The sequence below is a fragment of the Hylaeus volcanicus genome, chromosome 2 (assembly GCF_026283585.1).
Source record: "Hylaeus volcanicus isolate JK05 chromosome 2, UHH_iyHylVolc1.0_haploid, whole genome shotgun sequence".
In the NCBI taxonomy this organism is placed as follows: domain Eukaryota; kingdom Metazoa; phylum Arthropoda; class Insecta; order Hymenoptera; family Colletidae; genus Hylaeus; species Hylaeus volcanicus.
The window spans coordinates 24,996,285-25,019,125 of record NC_071977.1 but is presented as its reverse complement, the minus strand read 5'-3'; the positions used below and the strand labels follow the sequence as shown (position 1 = coordinate 25,019,125).

At 46.6% G+C, this 22,841-nt stretch overlaps 1 protein-coding gene across 4 annotated transcripts in view; it reads right to left on the bottom strand.

Annotated features, from left to right (window-relative positions):
- LOC128872228 (myocardin-related transcription factor B-like) overlaps window positions 1-22,841 on the bottom strand; it is a 236,121-nt gene that overhangs the window by 31,665 nt on the left and 181,615 nt on the right. Inside the window, exons 1-2 of one of the 4 annotated variants that reach the window (XM_054114688.1) lie at window positions 12,667-13,245; window positions 3,423-3,787 (exon numbers count right to left, since the gene is read on the bottom strand). The exons of 2 other annotated variants lie outside the window; for them this stretch is intronic. In XM_054114688.1, coding sequence (XP_053970663.1) covers window positions 3,423-3,513 — 91 coding nt within the window. In that variant the 5' untranslated portion in view covers window positions 3,514-3,787; window positions 12,667-13,245. Of the gene's footprint in view, window positions 1-3,422; window positions 3,788-4,050; window positions 4,222-12,666; window positions 13,246-22,841 lie in introns of those variants that run through there. One more of the 4 variants, XM_054114689.1, reaches the window with a different exon arrangement.

Sequence of the window (22,841 nt, the reverse complement as noted above, 5' to 3'; positions counted from 1 at the left end):
TCTCTCTCTCTCTCTCTCTCTCTCTCTCTCTCTCTCTCTCTCTCTCTCTCTCTCTCTCTCCCCGCAACGGCTTTCTCTCTAGCTCACTTGCGCTCGCGGCACGCGGTGAGAGTTGAATTTATGAATGAACGAGCGAAGGGCGAGCGTGGGCGAGCCCACGCGCTTTATCATAATCGGGACCTCCAGCCTAGTCACGCCTGCCATAACTGCCTAGGCATAGAGCAAGGTTGCTGGCTCGAGAAGCGAAGCAAGCTCGTCGACGCCGATGAATGAAATCGCCAGCCCATTCACTGGGATATTATAACCATTGCGAAACCACCCTTCCGCGTCCTGGGGGGACGCGAACGGAACGTGTTGGCTATTAAAATTTATTCAAAATTTCGAAATACGATGTTTGGGGTCGAACGACTCGAGATCGCGCAACCCGAGATCCCTGCACGGTATGATTCGCGTAAACGATCTTTTCGTTGAGGTTTCCAGGGTATGTTAACAAGTATTGGATAACGCGTTTACGTTCATTTTATGAGCTACACCTGGTGCAATAAATTCTACATGTATTTTGTAGTTTTCTGCGTCCAATGTTGCGCGAGATTGCGATAGGCGTAGAGAAACGTTGGTGAATGAACGAAGGGCAGGCGTGGGCCGGAGACAGCCTACGATGAAGGTTGCCGATGAGATCGAACCAAAGATTCGACTACACGGCGACACTGTTTCCGGAGCTTCGTCTCGAACGAATGGAACCGACTACCATTCACGATTTTCACGCTCACCGATTTTGTAAGACTCTTTTCACGCCAATGGTTAATGGTCTCTCGAAACCATGACGATGTTTACCAAGAGAGCAGTAATAAATCATTACATTTTATCCACACAAATACTTGCGAACAATTACGTTAATCGAAGGATTGATGGCGCAAAGATCGGGGAGTTGCATCACGCTCGATCGATCCGAAACTGCATAGAAACGGTGCATTTGAATATTCGCGTAGGATGTCCCCTGATTTACGACGCTAACGAGGCTAATTTTACGTCGAAGGTCGAACTATTATGTTTCAATCGTTGCAACAAGATTGCACCATCTCTCGAAATCGGCTAGGATAGGCACGAACAAGTTTCCTCCCTTTGGAGCGAACGCTTGGAAATACCGGAGAGATCCAGAAGTGGTAAAGTGCCTTTTTAATGAGTCACGCCTCGAATTGCGTCCGATCATGATCTATTTCTGATCGATAACGTCAAACTCGGGATTATTGAAATTACCGACGAGACCTGGCCAAAGTTGGTACGCCAATCTCTGACGCAGAGAAAATCTATTATCGTCTCGATTGACTTTCTCTGCAGAGTATTGTAGGAGTCTCTACGAAAAATTAGGCAAGGAGATTCGAACTCACGATCCTCGAATCCACAGTCGACTGTTTTTCCTACACGACCAATCCCGCACTCTACGATTTGTGTTCTTGTTTGACTCCGTATTCTTGGATATAGGGGACGCGATACTACAGTACTCTGCATGATAAAATGAAAACGATGTATCCTTCTGTAAAAATGTCTTCCGTAACTGGGTTAGGAACGGCTGGCTATCCTCGGAGCCGAGAGATGGCTCTTAAACGGTTCATCATCGGTTAAAGGAGAGAATCCCGGTGAATACTGAAATGAGGCTACAGTGGGAATCGTAGTCGACGAAAGGTAGGAATGTCTTGTCCTCTGTCGTTCCTTCGTCGCTCAAGTCGGCCTGTCAGCCCTCGGACGCGAGGAGAACCGCGGGGATGAATAATCCATGGAGCGGTCGAAGACAATGTACGGCGTCCCACACAGGAATTTCAGGTGTTTCGACTAACGAGCGATTTGCATGAAACAACGAGGACGCCAGGCCCGCGAGGAAGGAGGACGAACCAGTTTCCAATCCTCCCCGGAATACATTCGTAACTCTTTAATGCGCGTAACCCGACAGGCTCGCGCCCGAGTAGTCCCTCCTCTTTGTTCCTCGTTCCTCATTCCACGATACGGCCGAAGCGAAAATACGCTAATTACGGTTAGAATCCTCTACCGCGTTACGACTCCTGCGCGCTTCGCGAAACGCTCCATTACGAACTCTGCTCGAAACGTTTAGAGGTATTCTGTAATTATGGTGATCGCAAAGATCGATTACGATCTCACTCGGTTTCGCGAACTTGGTCGAAGAGGGAGGATTCCTTCCCGGTAGAGAATCATAAGAAATGATTTAACGTTCGATAGATGCTTCCTTTCGAGAAGAAACGACGAGTCGATTCGAGACACCCTGTGGAGTCGTGGTATTTTATTTTCTATTATCCGTTTGGTACTAATTTTTATATAAATTGACGTAGGATATTTTACCTCGATCGTTAAAATTCGATATTAGTCTTCGTACGATATAGGAAAAGTAGTTGATACACCCATTGGTCTACCTAAAATGGTCTCCCCTATCGCAATTGCAAGACTCATTATCTTCTACAACGTACAAATGTTCTACACTCCCAGGAATACGTGTACCTATTTCTCCGCATTCTAAAGTTATTTGCCTGCACACGACGTTTCCCACTTAATAAATAAAAATATCGAGTGCAAGGAGATAGCAGCTTTTTGTGAAGACACCCCGCTGGTAATTAGACGCGATTTTCTCGGAAGTTTCCCGCCGACTCGTGACCTCCCTCGCGTTCGACGAGCACGTTTCCGAGGAATGCATCTATCGCTGGCAATTATCGCAACTCCTGACAGGTGGATGAGATTTCAACGCGGAAACGAAACGGCCGTAACGTAGGTTTGAAAAAGCGTTGGCGTAACGCACGATGCGTTTCCCTCGTCGCGGAAATTGCGCGCGAAATGTTCTGTCGCGCGTTTAATTCTCTCGTTGTCTATGTTGCACCCCTCGCGGCTCCGTGGTGAATAATCGTTGCGTGCAGAAATAATTAGTTGCTGTAACGATGCCACTTAGAATCCCTACGTGAAAACAGGCTCGGCTCGCCGACGAGGAACGTCAAACTTACACGCGATATGCAGACGATGCTTATTCTCAGCATCGAGTGTTTTACTCGACGCTCTCACGATTCATTTCCGGTGGTGCTAAGCAAAATGCAATATACGTGCATTATTTCTAAAAATACGATTACTGGTATTGGGGTCAGATCTTGGGCACTAAAATTTTCGTTTATTTAATTCATATACAGTCAGTCCCATAAATATTCGTACCTTCTATGTCGTACGTTCTATCTTTCATGTAATTTGAATTGCAGGTATTTCATGAGGGCGTACGTTTGCTGTTTTATTAAACTGATGTAAGAGTAAGCGTCTAAATGAACATCGGTAACGATTTCCATGATGTTTCTGTACTTACAATGTAGCATTAAGTTTTCAGTATGTCTGTCGTTCTTATTTCTAGAGAAGGAAGATTGATCGATGCATGTTACCTTTGTCGCGTTTGATGCGTCTGCAAATGGCGCACATGCGGCGCCCGCAGTGCTGCCGCTCGGGCTTCTGCTCGGTGTCCAGGGTAACCATGGTGCACTTGTGTCGATTAATCGATCTCTTTCGCAAACACGCGCATATATCGTTATATCGTTCGAAAATTTACCGAGAAGTTCTGGTCATCGCGACGAAATCGGCACTGTCGCGACCACTGAGGTCGACTGAATTTCGTCACAGCCGATCTCGATCTCCGTGTGCACTGACTAGATAAAATCCTTTTGTCTCGATGACGATGCCGATGACGAAAATTCGCTTCTTTCGCTCCACAGCTTGTCGCGTTGCTTGACGCTCCAACGATCGGCGGTCCCTGCAAGTCCACCATTTTAACGTCGATCGTTCCGACGAGGGACGTCTCGTCGACGATCGACGCCGAATCCCCGAGTACCGCAACCCAATTGAAATTTCTCGAAATTTTCGTAAGAAATTAAAGCTTACCGATGAATTACCATTTGTTAGAAAATGATAATTCATCGGTACCAGCTCTGTAAAAGAGGTTCGAAGTAGCCGTCGATTTCAAAGTAGCGTCCAAATTTTATAGACCACCCTCTATAAGCCAAAAGTTTGCAGTACTCGGTTCTCTGGTCTGTTCTCAGATCTGATTGGTCGTTCGAGCCTCTGCTGGAGCTTGTTCCACGACACTTTTACGAATCCCAAGTCCACGATTACGCTTTTAAGTGACTCGGGCGCTTAATTAATCGTCAACATTTAAACAATCGCCCGTTGTGATATAACACTTTCTCCAGGCTCCCTTTTAATTGCGCCGGTGAGGTGGTTCCGTTTGAATTTCACGCGCGTTTTCTCCTCCGGCGTGGCTCGAGCGCATACACTCGAGAATTGATTTCACCTTTAATCTCGTTAACGGCGACGTCGACTGTCGCGTTTCACGCCGATCTTCTGACTAACCGATCAGACGCTAATTACGTTTAATCGACGACACGCTGACGAATCGTGACGCGTGCGCTGTTTTGCGTACGGACACTGGCGGGAACGAATGACGATACGATTACGCTATTAGACCTGCAACTCTGAAGTTGAAATCACAGCGTCTCCTACGTTTTCCTCGAAATTTATTCAAGTCACTTTTCTCAACCAAAATTGTGGGCGTTAATTGATATCGAAACCATGCGAAGTATCATCGAACAACTCTTGGTACATTGATCGTACAATGAAAATTACAATCCGCGTAACGAAAATTTACTCAAGGACTGTGTTCGATAGAACAAGCATCGCAGATAGACCACTGCTTATTTGTTCTTGTCACCTATTATTCGAACAAAGTCCGTCTCAACTCTACTCCACCGAGCCACGATCCCAGTGATCACGGCTAATTAAGCTTCGTTGAATTTAATTAATCCCCGATCGCTGCCCCTCGGGTCCCCGCGGGCAATTAGCGGCGAGAATCGGTCGCCCTAATCGCCTCAAACTAATAGAGCCCAGGGTGGCAGCCGAAGATGCTCCTCTCGCTCGTGCTCCCGTTCCCTCGCGGTGACTTTTTTCCTTTCACTGTTAGTTTAGTTTCGTTGGAGTGGGACGCGTGGGCGTTCGTCGCAGCACGCTGCGAAATTACGGTGAATTATCGGACGGTCCGGAAAACGACTGGACGCACGAGCTTCGTGTAACTTTCGAAAACGTGAGAGGCACGCTTGGCCGCCAGCTGGACCATTCAGAAAAATCGTGGGGAGTGAAAGCAAGATGAAAAAAAACGTTCGAGTACACAGTTTGGAAAACTATCGAGAGGATTACTCTTAGGAAGAGCGCAAAAGTGCGATAAACAGAGAAATTCATCGTTAAATAGCTAACTATGAAGTTTCGATTCATACCTAGTAAACGTTTCGACCACATCGTTGGTCTTCTTCGTGAATATTATACTTCCAAAAAATATATAGTCCGTTAAACGAACTTCATCTCTTTATTACTCGCGTCGCCTAAGAGATATATCCCCTCGTTTACCAAGATATCGGATGGAGGGCAACGAAAATTACCCAAGCACGGAGAATTAATAGTTCACAAGAATCGAAAAACTTTCCAATCGCGATAAATATTACACCCACGGGAACTGGTTTCCGCCAAAACATTAACGCCCGGAATATCACTTTCACGGGGCCATTTTACCGCTGGGGAATTCATTTTACTTGGGACCAATTAATATTTCGCAACTGAAATATTAATAATTCCATTTTAACAGACCTCGGAGTATACGCTCAACCGCATAAACGAGGATGCGAGCAAGAACGGGTACTGCGAAGATTTCTTTTCGTGCGAGTGATTTCAACGATATCTCAGCGTCGATGGAGACTTCGATGCCGGCAAGCGCGACACTTGCGATGCGGTAAAACTTTTGTCTAGCTGGAGTCGGGCTTAGGTGGTTTAAGTATTGTACAGTTTTCTTTTCGTGCGAGTGAGTTCAACGTTATCTCAGCGCCGGTGGAGACTTCGATGCCGGCAAGCGCGACACTTGCGATGCGGTAAAACTTTTGTCTAGCTGGAGTCAGGCATAGGTAGATTAAGTATTGCGCAGGTTTCTTTTCACGCGAGTGATTTCAATGCTCTTTGAGTGTAACGTGGAGACTTCGATGCCGGCAAGGGCGATATCACGATACGGTAAAACTTTTGTCTAGCAGAGCAGCCGGTGTCAGGTGGATTAAGTATTGTCCGGCGATTTCGTTAGCTCCGATATTTCGGCTGTGAACTAATGCAGTTGTTGCGTGTCTAATCTACTCGTAATGAACTATGTCGACTATGTCGAGGTGACAGTCTCAAATACTTTAATATCCTAGTTTTACAATAATACAAGGAAGAATCCAAAGAAATGTTAATTTCGGTATGTATCAAGATCGTTGAATTCTGTCCAGGTTTTACCGAATCGATGACCGCAGCCTGCACGAAGAAGCAGCTGAAGTTTCGCCACCGGATGCTGCTTTTCGTCAACGCGGCTTAATAACCATCATCGAAGGGACATTCAAACGCGAGGTTTGAGCACGGTTGGACGTGACAGCGAAAGTTGACAAAACACATTCGAGCATTCTCGACGTACTCGGCACACACCCACGTGCTCGGCCGTTTAATTAACGCCGAAATTATTAAACCAACGATTTCCAAGGAGATACCGGAGAGCCTTTGCGCACTAAATAAGCGCCCACGTAATCGCGCGATTTTCTCGACCGTTCTGCCGATTACTATGCACATTTTTAATTATCCCGCGGAGCTCCGTCGCCCACCTTGCCACATATTTTCGCGTTTACGTTCGATCGTTCGTCGTCGTTATGCGAATATTCCATCAGGAACAGTTTCGCAAGAACTTCCAACGTTTTATCGACCGCTTCCACGTTCCTAGATTTCATTTGTATTTGATTTATAAGTTATTTCTCGTTAGGTGATGATCGTTCGGATAATCTAATAGACCCTCGGTGTACACGAAACGCTCCTAGATAATTTTGTTTTTGATTCTGCATCATTAAAAATCAATAATTATGAAAAGATCCGCGAAAAAGTTACGCTGTTTAAAATTCTATCAAACTTCTTGAATTCTACTTTACCAAGACCATGATTATATACTCTTGCGTCGCGTCAAAGGTTCCCACATTAAAATATGCAAAGGCTTTCTTCCACCGGGTCTCCCGACCGTCCGAATATCGCAATTTCCTAACGTGAATTTAGCCGAAACCGATTCCACGTTTCTCCCGAATACCAAAGCCGCGAACGACCACCTTAAGTATCACTTTGCACGCATTACCACGCACGACGTGTTATTAGCCGGGCATTATCGCGTTATCGCGCGATTACACAACACGGCGATCGGTTCCGCCGGATTATTTCCACCCTGGGATCGAGAGCGTGCCGTACGCGATTACCGGTAATCACTGTTATAACTCGCCAGCGAACAGGGGCAGCCTGTTCGTTAACGCCTCGCGCGCTCCCGATCGCGATTCGTCGAATCGTTTCCGTCTCGATTTTCAACCTACTTACACGCCGAACATCGTTATTAACCAGCGGCCTCCGTGAATTCGATACGTTGTCCATTAATCCGCGACGCTTTTCTGCCCGTTTAAGACGCCCCGTTTAATTAACCGTGGCCGGGTTAATGGCGCAATTTGTTACTTTAACGACTTATCGTGTTACGAAACCGACACCGGGTAATCCGCCAGCGAAACGCGAGAACGCTCGGTGATTGTTCCTAGATAGATTTAAGTAAACGTAGGAAAGTGGATTCGCTGTATCATTTGCTGTCTTGCAAGAGGATTTTCTTATTTTACATTTAACGTTTAATAGGAAGGAATAGGAAGTGAAGTGTCGAAGCTGATCAACGGCTAGGACAGTTTTTAATCTAACGTATTGACGCGTTATCTGCCGGACTAGTATTCGTGAAAAATATAAGTCTGACATTTTGTTCGTATACGACTGAAACTTATTTTTAACGAATTTAATCTTGAATTTATTATTACGATTTTCACCACATTCACAAATTCTATACAGATCTATTTTCTTTAACCTCTCGTCATCAGAATTAATTCATTCAGTTTTTTAGTAAGAATCCCTGTCACCTATGCGACACGGCGATCAACGTGTTAAACATAATCTAGGAATTGCGAGGGGAGCCTAGTCTGATTCGAAGGACCCGAAGTTTCCGAAGGAGGCGTAATGTCTTCTTCGGAAGAATTATGAAAGGATGGCGGAGAGAGAATACAGGGCCGAGCCGGTGTTCTTATCGATACTGGTCCTTTGGCGAGAAAAAGTAAGGAGGGTTGCGAAAGAGAAATCGGCCGGACCCTCGTGGTACCGGAGAGGAATTGCTTGGCCCCTCCCACGAGGCTGCCTGGCGGTTGCCTCGGCCTCGACACGCATTTCCAAAGACTCTTTTCGTCGTCACGGACCCATCAGCCCCCGAGTACCGTCGATTCTTATCTGATCGTGCCGATCTTCTCGTGATCTTTCACTACGGGTTCTCGCGTACGAATTTATTCGCGGGCCGAACGTTGCTCGACCGGTGCCCGAAACGGAACACAACCGATTATTCCCGATACCACGGACGCCTATATCGTTCGTACACGCGATTCCTATGCGGATCGCGTCCCGATCTTATCGCCCCGACAACTGACAATCAAGGATTCACGATTTCACGAAACTCTTCCCCCGCATCGGGACATCCTTACGACTCAATACAACGCCGTGTTAGAAAAGTCCCTTTGCGGATCTGGTTCTACTAGAAGGACTACGATCTCAGACACTTTGAATCTCGGAACACCAAGAGAACTGTATTTTATGCCTACCCCGTTAATATTCTTAAAATTCGTGTAAAATTGTTGAATCTAATAGGGTCTTGTTAAGTAGGTACACGTATAACGCAGATACGTTTCGCGACAGTTTTATCGTTACGCTGAAAATTCGCATCAGACAACCATTGCGCTAATCAAACGACGGTCGCGAACGCGATAAAAAACGAACGAACCAACGGATTCGAACGGACTTAGGGAAGACTTGGTTACTCGCTACATATATTTTATCTCGTGTAAATTAAATAGAGAAATAAGTAACGCAAGGTGGTGCACGAATTTTATTTTCAAAGCCTTTATCGAAGCTTCACGCGGACTTGAAGCGATCTAATTGGGTATTGCATTTATAAACACGTTTATTAAAAATTCTCTGCACCGACGTTGAGACGATAACATAACGATCGAGGCGCGTTACTCTGTTCGTTTTACTTTCTAGAATCGAATGTTTCTTGAAAAACGTATGCTTCGCGGAGCTGCGAATAAGTGTCGACGACCTGTTTCTAGATAAGCGAGATGCGGAGGGACTATACAAACGCAAAAGCACTAATAATCCGTGAGGTAATATTTTGCTAAGTCTCGGCAGGGTTTAGGTTCCGTTCGCAAATTTTAGATACGGAAAATAATAGAAGAGCATCGAGTATCAAACAAAGTACAATAATTGGAAACTCTTAACTTGGATAGTCGAGGATTTATTCGTATTCAAAAACATGTTTGACCTAGTAAAATTCCTAGTAATTGTTACGAAAATGACGGAAATATTACAGTGAAATATATAATTGAACGTGTCAACAAATCAACGTCGATTCCAGTAAGCGATACTTGGGAAAATGTATACTAACCAGTAATTGCTCCTTAAGCAATTAAATCTATTTGCATATCATAACAAATTATAAAACCCTATTTACAGACGGTAGCTGCTACCCATAAGAGGAAGATGCAAATATTTACCGATTGCTGTGTACACATAATTACACATGCCAATCATGGATGTAATTACATATGTTAATCATAGAAAATCCTGCGGCTAATCTTACCGATACCCGTGCCAAGGATTGCGAGGTAGCTACTCCATTCCGCGAATCTACCAACATCAAAAGCCGTTTTACTCGTCGCTCGACATTTTTACCAAGGTAATAAACACGCCCGTTTCTGTCGACGACTGAAATCGAATTTTTGGGACGAACGAAAGTGCGATGTTCGACCTGGACCAGGATTCCCTCGCCAACCGAACGGTAACATTGACAATTCTCACGAGCCTCGAAGTCTGTTTACGAAGAGAACAGTTACAAGATGGTCCAGGTAGCTCGAAACTCCGCTCTTCATAAATTTTCGCGCTGCGGTTAAAGATAAGCTCCGGGCGCGTATTGGATTCCATCGAGAACCACCTCGACTAACGAGCTCTGACTAATTGAACGAAACTGGGGTTCTTGGTTTGCCAAACTCGACGAGAAATATTAACTCGAAGAAGGAGGATCCCAATTGGAAAGATAACCCTTTGACCTACGATTTACTGTAGGATCGTGTGTGCCATAATCAAGTATAAAATTCCTGGCGGTCTTTCATACGACGTGCCTGATTCGAGTTTTTCATCTTCGACTGAAATTTTATACCACGAGTCTTACACGTTGTTATAGGTTAAAGGGTTCACACGTTCATTATCTCTGTAAGTAGTCTAGTTCTTAGCATCACTCGAATTGTGATCTTAGATTTTCTTTAACTGGTACCTTAATTATAGAATAGTTTCTCTATTTACTCTAACGTTTGTTATCGGCTACCAACGAAAGCTTCCTATTTTCAGAAGTAGAACACCCAAACTCCAAACATGCGAAAGATAAGCGTGTATCGGAAACCATCGAAGACAGCCTCGACTAACAAGGTCCGGTCAATTAAACGAAACTGGGACTTTCGGTTCCCGAAATTCGCCAAGGATTAAAAGCTTCTGATCGATGGAGAAGGATCTCCTTGAAGCGATCGGAAAGTTAACGGTGTTGCGAGGCGAAGTCATAACCCGTCGCGAAGCGAAGGAACGAGCTCGCCGGCAGGACGTGTTTGCGAAACGAGGTAGATCGAATTCGATCGCGATTCAATTAATATCCGACGCCGCGGGACCGGTGCCTGATTTAATTATCAGATCTTGGCTGACCGATAGGGATCGCTTCATTAAAGCCCGCGGAGGAGGAGCCATCCACCGACCAGCCACGTGTTCGATCCTCGTCTTCGTTTCAGTCCCTCGTCATCGTTCTCTCCAAAATGTAAACCTTTAACGAATCACCTGGTCTTAAGGTTCATTGGACACCATTGGTTCATTTCACTCCGAAGAATTGTAATCGAGAAATACTCTACTCCGATCCAATGAGATTCGAACTTTAGCGAGGAAAAACAATTTATCTATGAGAGCCTAGCACACTACCGTCGACGCTGCACTGTCACTGCTGCAAAGTCCTTTAAATACCTCCTCGTCCATTAACTCAGCTGTTAATAACGACATAATCTATACACAACTCTACCAAAGGGAAAAGCAGCGATCAAAAACCACCCCGTCCGTAGCAAGAGATCTACCGATCACAAAGACCACGCCATCATCGTTACGTCGCAGAATCCTCATCGTCCGAAATTTACTCGAAGACACGAACCTCGCCTCTGGCCAGAGGTATCACCGCGGCGCGAGGCGAACGCTAATAAACAACAGCTGACGCGAGGAAACAGCGCGCGAGGCGGATCGCGGAAGCAATCACAATTGCACACCCTCGAGTTCTATCGCGGAGGAATGTTTGTATTCAAGAATGACTCTTCGGACCGAGACATTTTCCTCACACCAACCACGAGTGATTATTCCGAGCATTTAAATTGATCTAGAAAATATTGCACAGGAGCAACAGTGATAACCTGACCCGTTCACTAGTCAGCGAGAACACATGGTCTTTATAAAGGACTTTAGGAACCCACCGGGGCTCTTCGAAGGCGACATCGAAACACTTGGTAGCGAAACGTCAATCGGAAGCTTGTTTGTCGTGGCCCTTAAAACTGACCACGAGTCATTAGCCGTTATTAGGGTTGGAACTCGAGGCACTCGATCAAGACGAGTCGCAACAACTCGAACGCGCACGGCACGCTTCTCTAGCGGGTCTCTCGCACTTTTTAACGAGTTTACGCGGTATTTAATACGCGCATTTTACTGCCTGCGAGGCCTAACACGGGCACATCGTAAAGATGTTTACACCCACTGTACGGACACTCGATATTCGCTGTCCCGTGTCCAGCTTTACCATCGCGTTTCACGGTCTTAACCTTCGCCAGGGCTGATGATTCGTCGAGGATTTTCTTATGTCAGCGGTTTAGCGCCAGAGAGGCGTTCAAGGCACGCGATCATCGATTTTTAATCGAGAGCGAATGTGACTTAGCTTTGAAGTCTCGGTACGTCAGACATTGAACTATAAAGAATTAAACGCTTTCTAGCTGTAAATTTCAAAGCGATTTTTAAAATAGCGATGACAACGTGCAAAATTAAACGCCGCACTCTGTTTACGTCGAACTACCTCCGGTCCAATGGGTTAAGAATCTGTGCATTCCAAGCCGGTAAGCAGCATACGCATAGCCAGCATACCACTATCGCACGGAGAACCTATTTAGCGGTTTGTCCCCAATATGGGTATCGCTTAACAGACTCGCTGACTCAAGTGGATCGCTACATTCGCCCCGCCAGCTACACGTCGTTGCGAAACTTTCGTCTTCGCGAAGATATCGGGAGCACATCGACGTAAAATTGATATCGACGCGTAGACCGTTTGACAGGAGACGATACGCATCCGGTGGACGTCGATGTACACGGTACACACGTCACGGGGAAACTCCCGCAGAGGCACGATCGACCGTCGGAGAGCAGACCACCGACAAGATAACGACAAGATAAGCACACCATTCAGCTTCATCCGCGAAGAGCAGCCGGAGCGTCGGCTGTGCAGGAGCATGTTACGCGAGGCCTCGTGTTCAACGAGGACGCATCGCCGGCTGGATCGACACGCTGACACACACCATCGACGCACGAAACACTACTCCACTGTCGTACGAATCGTTTCCACAAGCGAAATTTCACACTTCCCGCGGTCCGATCGGGCCAATCAGTCGAGGCTCGGAACGTCACCAAAAACTTTCGTTCTCCAGAACCACGGAACACCAGGATTCACGCACCGTCGCACGGAGGGGGATGCGATCCAACAGGTAAATACACACTGCACCAAGGGGCGCGCGAGCACGTGGCGAACTCTGTTCTGGGCCCGAAAGGGCAGCGCGCGCGCTTTGGCGAACAGTGAGCCAGGGATGGCGCGAATTCGGAGCTAGTCACGATCCTGGTGTCGCATCCCAAGTAGCGATAGAAACGGGGAAAAAAGGGGAGCGAGAGCAAGACGGAGGAGGACAGGAAGGACGACGAAGAGAGAGGCGGAGAGTGGGAGGGAGAAAGCACGCGCTTCCTGGGAGAGAGAGTGCGATCTTGCGCCCGGTCTCTCGGCTCGTCTCTGACTGGTGTTGTATGCGCCGCTCACGAGAGAGCACAGCCCGTGCGCTGCGTGCTGCTACACGGCCTGGGGGCCACGTGACACGGTCCCCTGCAGGAGGTAGGACCGCTTCGTCGCTTAGCCCGTCTCTGCCCCACCGTGCGTGTATGCGTCGGCGCGCGTGTTTATGCGATTTGCGGGCCAGTGTGGGGCGCGCGTGTGGGCCGCATTACGACCGCTGGCCCGTGACACCGAGCCCACGGCGGAGGGAGAGGCCGCTCGCTCACTCACCGGGCGAGACCGTTGGTGAGGGAACGCGAAAAACCTTCGGCCACAGTTAGCACGGGTCTACGCTATGTAACAAAACATTGTTATATAACAAACATCGTAGACGAGCCATCGGTTGCGTTTTGCATACTCGTGTTGTCTAACGAAACCGAGGCGAGAAAGAAACGTGAAGAAGAAACGGTTCTCGGGTTCTAAGATTCAATGGAGAAACCTATCGATGGAGAAACCTAATCTCAATCAATTTGGAGAACCATTACGCGGTTTAGAATACTCCAAAGGTAACCATAAGGGTTGTACCGGAAGGATCTCTATCTTGGGGGGCGAATAGAGCAAGATGTATCTTTGAGCACGTGTTTTACACATGTTCCGTTTAGAGCTTTAAGGAAGTTCTTGCTACCTCAACCTGAAAAGTCAGGAAACATGGTTTTAGTACGTGTTTACCGGCGGAACTTTTCGCGGAAAAACCGGTCGTTGACTACCTGCCCAGCAGGAAATCTTTTCCTTTTTTATACTTTCGCGCCATCTCCACTTTTGTCTTCTTTCAACTCTCGCTGGAACTGTTCATCGCGCGCTTCATTTCTCGAAACATAGAGTGGAACAAGTGACATCGATGATCGGTAGTCAAGGATGGACGTAGGAAGGATCCAGCAGAAATTGGAACACCGAGGAAGCAACTCCGATGCGAACGATCGGAGGGAAAACGGCAAGATTTCGTGGAGGAAAAGAGGGAGAAGAAGAGAGAGCCACTGTCGCGGCATCCCGTGCAGCGAGTGCAGAACGGTGCAGAGGCGGGTCGCGGGGAACCGTCGGGGACTGTTGGGCCCTTTGGTGGGGGAGGGGGGGTTGAAGCGGGTGGAAGGGAGACGGGGCACAGTCGAGTGGGAGGACTAGGCCCGCGGGGCTCGTTCCACGCTTCGTCGGAGTGGGGGACACGCGAGGTGCTCTCTCTCCGTCGGTGTCTGTTTCTCTCTGTCACATTGAGAGGGGGGACCGCGAAGAATAGGGGTGGGGCGGCCTACAACCCCGCCAGGCGCGTGCCCCGAGTCAGCTCGTATGCTCTACCGCGCACGATTGATAACGAGCCGTGGCGTACCGCGGTTGTTTACTACCGCGAATTTTTCGGCTGGCGGGCGAACGACAGCGGCCCTTAATTCATTTCTGCGCGGATGCTGCGCCCGACGCCGTGGCGCTTTCAGGCCTTGACCGAGTCGCGCGGTTACGTAAAATCGTACCGTTGCTTCGAGGCTGGATTGAGTTCACTGCAAATTACAGAGATTTAGACGACCGGCATTACCGTCGACCTACGTCGAATAGGCGTATCTCGAGACGTGGCTCGTGACGGTAGGCACAGTTTGAAGTTGGAAACAGCGTGGTTGTTTGGAAGTTATAGTTGTAGGACCGGTTGAACCAGAATGATGTAACGATGAATTTATTATATTCAGTGATTGAGTGGTGTCTCTGAATGTAAAGGTACGTATAGGTGATCAAAGAATTATTGTATAACCTCTATAGGAACAATTGTAACCAGATGTTGTGAAAATCTTTGTACACGATCGGCAGGCAAAAGGAAGCGGATGCGGTAGGAGGACGTGCAAAAGAAGCATTCGGTTCTGCGACGATATCGTAGCTTCTAACCCCTAGAATAGATGCGACAACGTCGAGACGAGAGCCAGGCTTTAGCTCGTCGAGCGGGCTTTACGAGTCGCCGAGAAGATGACGAAACGGGACTAGTGCATCGCGTACCAGTATTTATAGAAGTCGAACGAAGAAGACGATCGCGAGCTAATGGTCGTATAAATAGTCCATCGCACGCGACTTTTTAACCGGAAGGAAAGCTTGCTCTCCTTCCCTCCTACCGTCGGCCACTTTAAAAGCAGCTCGTAAACGAGGAATCGTAAATCCAAGCCTCGTTGAACCGGCACGGCTCGTGGAGTGTCGCGCTGGAACGATTATCCGGCGTTGAACACGAGCTGTAAAAAGTACACAGAAAGCGAGGAGAACACGGCGCGTGATAGGATTACCCGATGAACGGGGGCCCGAAAAGCCCTCGAGGAAGTTCGAACTTCCGCGAAACGCCGACGGAATCTTAAACGATCATCTGTTCCGTTTGCATTCTCGATGTCTGAGCCTTGTCGTCCTCTGGGTTCGAGCCTGTTCGATGCCTCGCTCGTCTTATACGCGTTTACCGCCTCCTTCTTCGGCGTGGACGAAGCAAAAGTCTGACAGACCAAACGTTTATAATTTGTAGACAAATGTGTTCGAAGATAATTCTACCTGCTCGAGGAAATTCACCTGAACTTTACTCGATCACGAGTTATTTTTACCTCGAGCGTGGCGGAATCTTCAACGAAACGATCTTCGGATCGTTTGACCGGAAGTGATCGCCCACGCGATCGACTCTTCGGTGATAAAAACTGACGGCGTGGTGGGGACAGCAGATACACGCGTGTCAGCGAACAATCGTGGTGTGTCGGTCGCCGATCGGGGCCCGAATCGCCCACAAGTGTGTTTTGTAAATCGAAAAGTCGATTTCGGAATTGCTCGCTACCGCCTACGCGGCCCGACGCTGTCGACGGTTGTCGAAACAACGTCCGGCTTCGCCTACGTTCTGGGCCCATCGGACAGAGGGGGCGTCATCGGGACTTCTGAACTCTGATCTCATGCTTGGGAGATGACTCGGAACGATTTTGGAGCAATCGTGCGCGAGCCACAAAAATATGTAAATATTTATACCGCTACGAGTTGCCTGAGATTGTCGAAAGAAAAGATTTCTGGCAGCGATAATCATTTTTTATGTATAGTCTTCTTTGGTCTAACCAGTGAATTCGATAGTAATATTTTTTTTAGGAATGATTGGATATATAAGTATTTATTCTATGGTACAAGGAACAAAATAAAGATCAGCATCGATGTCCTCGAGTAAAGAGGGATAGTACTACACCTGTTGTTTCAAAAGGTGCAAAAATCTTGTCAAGGACAACGTTAGCAACCTGTGAATGTCACGGTGTCGACACGGTCTTTGTCTTTATACGTTGGAAAACGTAAGTCGTGTTCAACGATGTTTGTGCGTCGATGTTCGTTGCAGTTAGCTTCATTAGAGTCGGCCGAAGTGCTGCTACCGCGGGCAACGAGTATGGTGGAACACCAACGTAGCAACGAACCGTGTCCATCGAAATGTTGAATGTTAAAAAACACGATTTTTCTCAATGTCAATCCGTTTTCTTAAAACACGAAGGAGATCGTCGTAATTAATTAACACCGTGTCCCTCGCGCCTTCGGTACCCTTGCGGAGAAAGTCCTCGGTCGAATCGGTTTCGTGGTTCCAAAACGAGAACGAGGAAAAGTTATTCGGTTGCAAATGTCAATGCGTCAGCGCGGAGGATTGATGTGTTTTAAATGTGTTTGGAGATGGAATCGAAATAACGTGTTATTTCAAGCAATAAGAGCCATTTTTCACTTCCCTGGAGAACGTAAAAAGACGATTGGCATTCGGATGGTATTAACTGGAATGACATCGACGTTCCTCAAAAAATTTTCAACCTTTTTCTGCCACATTGCTCGAAGTTTCAATTTATGTAATCTCGCCGCAAGACTTCGCTGGCGTTTATTTTTTAATAACATTCCATTTGTCTTCTTTTTAATTAATGCACGTACCAAAGATGTGTCACTTATAGACCTTTCACTAGCCAGGAATTTCTACTTTTCTATTATTCTATTACTCTACTACTCTATTATTCTATTACTCTTTACCATCGAGAAGCTTTTTGTGTCTTCAATCTATCTACATATTGGCAAAAAATAATTCGGTATAAGAGGGAAGAAGGTATTAGTGCCAAGAAGAAGGCGTGCAGAAGGAGGCATTGTTGTGTTTCGAAACGAAAATGCATATGAGTGGAATCGAAACGAGGCTCGCGGAATCGTAAGTCGACTCATCGACCGAGACCCTATTGACAGGGCTCTTCGTCGCGGTGGATTAAGGAAATAGGACTTAAGCGGGAGTTCTCGTTGACAAATCGTTCCGATTGTCGTATCGTTCCTTTTACCCGCTTATTTCACGGGCTCGAGGACCGTGGGACTGATCGATGCAACGCCATCCTCTAACGATCGAGCCGCTTCCCTTGCCTCGTCCTCGTTTCGCCACGCGGTAATCCGGCCTCGAGTCGAATGTTAAGTCCGACCTGTTGAAAATCCGATGACACGTCTCGAGCCAAAGCGATGCTGCGCCTCGGATCCCCGATGCACGCTACATCGATTTCGAATAAATCTGTAAACGATCGATCGATCTGCTCGACTCTTCGAGCAGAGATTATCTCTGTTTCTAGAAGTGTGGTTTTTTTTTCTGGATAGAAGAGGTGGTTGGAGACAGGCGAGGTCATAACAGATTTAGAAACGATTCGGTCACGTGGTTTGGCATGCAAATGTTTTTTTTTTTACGAAGTAGAAGAGGATCGAATACATTTTTTACTCTACATCAGGGACAAGGGACCTTTGAAGATAGGAAATCCACAGATTTCTAACTAAATATAAATTAATGCCAGCTTAGAAATTTGCATACTTATGGCTTTTAGTCCATGTTTATTTCATTCATGACGACTGTTCTATCGGATTCGATTGGCTGCTCGGAACTGCTGTTCCACTAGAAATAGCATCGCATCGGCAACCTTGGTACAGTTGCAACGCTATCGTTTCGCTATACGCACAGTTAGCACCAAAATACCGTGGCTAACAGTACAATCGATTACTCAATGACTACAGGCAACGCGTGGATTTTACGAGAACTCGACGGAACCGGCCGAACTGGGCTCCACCCTCCTGTCATCATCACTCTGAAGCTACCTCTCCTGAGTGCTAATTAGCGGTACCAGCCTAACATGTTTACGGGTGTCCCCTTGCCCGTAATGATCGCCTGTCTTCTATATAATTTATGAATAATAATCGCAACATCGTTTACTATAGTTTCTCTTATAGATCACGCAAATATGATCGCATTCCATCAAATCACCCTGACTTAATACAATAACAAGATAAGGTTTCCATCACTTTTATATCTTAACGCATATTCTGCTTCACTCGTATCTATAAACACTATGCAACCCACAAGCTCTGCATCATTCTTCCTAAGGTTAAAAACCTAGAGGGCGAAAGTAGTCTCTTTGAGAGTTGATGGTTCAAGGATTCCGTGAAAGTCCTCTTCCTGAATCTTTTCAACTATAAAGACGTAAATAAATAAATAAATAAAAATAGTGGCTGTCAACGACCAGGAGCCGGCGTGGACCGCGGTTTTTGCGACGATCGCGGCCCTCGAACAGTGTCCGGTCGAGGCCGTTCTATTAATTTTCTAACGTGCTATTAGAGGCTGAGGGATCGGTCCGTGGCCTGGCGTGGCGAATGCCGCTGCGTCGCTTCTTACTCGGCGATCATTACCGCGTGCTGGGAATGTTAACGAATGTTTCGCGCGAGGTTTTGCCCCGCGACTGGTCGCAATTTTCGCCCGAGCGACACGGTTAACGGCTCCCGTGAATGCCAGGGATCGACGATCGAGCCGAGGTCTGCCCAACAGTTTACCAACGATTTAAATGATCGATCCGCCTTTATCGACGTCGTTGGAGCGTCGAACGGGACCTGATAGTTTCCCAATTCGAGCACTGTTGTTCATCGTTAAAGGATTACCCAAGGCTCGATGATTGAGGATACTTTCGAGACGCGAGAATCTACTGTGGCCATACGAATACTCGAGAGGAGAGGTAGGAAGCACTGGAAATATTTGTTCATCCACAGATCCATTCAGTTCTCATGTTCGCATGATTAGTAAATTAGTAAACATTGAATTTGTGCCAGCCTAGAGATTACCACGATCAATATTCTCAGTGTCATATCTTTCCCACGGCGTCATCACCGAATCGTTCGAACGTCGACTCGTTCCATCGAAGAAAAGTGAATATTGAGCGACCTAATGGGTTTCGAACTAAGCATCCGAGTCTCCTCTGCGTCTGAGACGCAGCAGCCACGATTAACTAGTTTAGGCAGTTCTGTTTACAAGCCACTTCAGCCAAACCACGGCCGTGCCTGCAGCGCTTATCGCAATACGGAAAAATCTGTGCTGCTGGCTCTGGAAAAAAAACCTGCCACCGAAAAATCGGTCAAGTGTACTCTGAGAAAATTTCGTCGGCTGCGAGAACAGCGTGAGAACAAAGTTTTCTCTGGAACCTCGCTGGAACCACTACCTCCTCTCCGGCACGAATTTACCGGGTATGTACGAGTTTCATTGTTTTGAGAAAACTGGCCGAGTTTTTTTGCACACCCAAGTTTACGAGTAATTCCTAACAAATAAGGAGTAACTATTCACCAATTCTAACTACTTCTAACTATTTACGCAACCAATCCCAATAAATGTTACGTAGGACATTTAATAGAATCGATGATTAAACACTCAAAAAGTAAAGGGATTGTTTGACGATGATAAAATTGTGCGACGATGAAAAACATAGTCGGGGGTTACGTTCGCCGGCGAGATACCTTTTCCTTTCCACCTTTCAACGGTTAGCTGAATTATTGGTCGGACATCGGCGGAGATATTCCAGACGTTCACCGTTTACCGTTTATCGTGGCTCGCGAATTTCTTGAAAATCCACTCCGACCGAATTAAACGCAATTAATCGTGCCGTATCCTGCGATCGTTGTCGTTGCGAGCGACGCTATTATGACGTGCCGGCGCGTTAAAGATAGCAACAAATTGCTCGGTCAGTCGGCGTGAGTTGTAATACGAATTGCGGTTAATTGCGCTACGAGTAACGCAACGCGTCGATCAATTTCGGTCTCTGACTCGCCTCGTACATTGTCGTCGATCAAAACGGCGACGTTGATGATTAAAAATAATAATGAAAAATATTATTTTCATTTATGTATAAGGGTGTGAAGTCTTCTATGGGACTACAACACCTTCACCAGCCTTACATTCAAAATGTTTTACCACAGTCTTCTTTGAATATTCATTACTTTCTTTCGTTACATCGTTTTACATTGCTTCGCATTCTCTTCATTCTCTGACATCCCCATTAGGGATGTCAGTAGTTTCTTGGAGCCCACAATCAAACGGAGTTACAGCCCCTGAGGGCAATTTAATATCCCTAAGTTCCGTCTTCGTTTCGCATCAGACTTCCCTATGCCCAACGGCCCGTTTCTCGTGGAAGTTAATAACAGCAATAATGCTTAACTCGCGAGTTTTGAAAGCGGTATCGGCTTATCGCGATTTACAGCTTGTTCGCGGAAAACGAGAACGGTTATCCCATGTTCGATGAGGCCGTTTCGAGCAACGTTGGACGTAATCCACGAAATACGCAACTACGCTCCGTTGCGAGAAACTCGCTCGAGAGATTTACTCCTGGATGCCCGCGTACTAATTTATATTTTTTTTCCGTTTTGATGGCAAACACTCTCGTTCGGCGGGGAATTAAGAGCGGCGCGAAAGGATCGTAAAATAATTTTCGTCCGTCAGTTAGCGAGACGAGACGAGAGGATCTGGACGCCGAGGACGACGGCGGTTGCGTAAGTGGACGCGAAATCGCGGGCGTCGGTCGCTTTGCGGGAGAGGAACGGCACTTAAAATTCCACGATGATAAAACCGTATTTATCGGCGGTATATTTCGACGCTCGATGACGCTCGACGAACGCGGGGAGGGAAAGAGTGTAACGCAATAAAAGCGAGCGTAACGAAACCGACGCAGCTCGTGCAGGGCCGAATTGAGGCTTGGAGCTATAAGGCAAACTTCCTATTTGTTATATCTATATCTAAAAATGTATTACGAGTCGATCTCTAGAGTCGAGAATGACATACGTTACAAATTATTCACCTTATCCAGGAACTGAAAAGAGAAAACATGTAAAAAGGAAGAACGATGATAAAGGTATATTCTGTTTTAAAATAAAAAAATACTTGGCGAGGCTTCGCCTGTAAATATAAGCTTAATTTGTCTTCGACGTTCTTTATCCTTCTCGAGGTATTATTGGAGGCCTCTTTTCGAGGTATTATTGGAGGCCTCGAAGGCCCAGGGGTCCGGGGAATCTCGATTCAGTCCTGGTCTTGGATGAACTCGCGGTCCGTGGCGCGACTCTTTCCCTCGATTTTTTACTTTATTGGGCAATTAAAGCACGGCCAGGTTGCATGCGCGTCGCGATATTATAACACTTTCGTACGCCTTTTATCCGCGCCGGTGAGCACATTTCAAGGAGTTGTTACGACATAAAACGCCGCGTAACGCTGCGCGGGCCAATTACGCCCACGCTAGCCCGTGTCGCGCATTATGAAGTTCTTTATTATTGAAAAAGAATACTTTCCGCGACAATGCCGGGCCCGGAGTCACTCGACAGTTCATAAATTCGCCCGTTTAAAGAGCGACCGATTTGTTCGACCCGTTATTCCCTTAATAGCGGAGCGTTATCGGCGGCTAATTACGTCTTCCATCGAGAAAATACGTATCGACAAATTGAGATTTCATTCGCGTCGAACGCAGAATAATCTTATGAGTTGTTCATTACGAAAGTGGGTCCGTTTACGAAAAGAACTGGAAGAAGGTTCGGAGTACACGTGAATTTTGCTTCTAGAGAAGATTTAGTGTCGACGAGGTGACGTTTCCTTAGAATAAAACAGAAAACATCTTTCCAAGTCATTATTTTTTAGTTAGTAGATAACATAGAAACGGAGGCGAGTTCGCTTTTGGAACGTTGTTTCTTGGCGAAGGCGGCTCGGAGGAAGGGAATCGTACGTAAATCGCGTAGATGGCGACCCACATACGGTATGAAAGAATGTTTGGCTTTACGCTTCGGCTAGGCTAACAATAGATCCTCTCGATGGCGCGTTTACGCGTTAGAAGCTCGCATGTATACGCGTACACGGTTCTTCTCGAGCCTCGTTCGCACTGCCGTTTTATAAGACGATAGAACACACTTCTTCTTTTTTCCTTTTATAAACGTTTCACGACAAATCGTGCAAACACGATAAAATTCAATATTTTTGTCGCCATTGTGAAAACTGAAATCAAACGCTTTGACGCGTGTTCGATGCACTCGAATGTTTGAAATTTGGTTCACGGAGAAGTAGACGAGCAGACATCGTTTGACAAGGGACATGTTAATAAAATAAATTGCGAGCGAGGTAATTTGTGTAAATTATGTCGTCGCATAGCCGCACGGTTTGATTTATCGTGCGCGCTAGCTCGAATATAGTCAAACATTCTAATTCGGCCAGTTCTCGATGGTCATTTTAAATTTCAATGGAAAAGTCTGTTGATCGTCTCTGCATACGTGTCGTGTA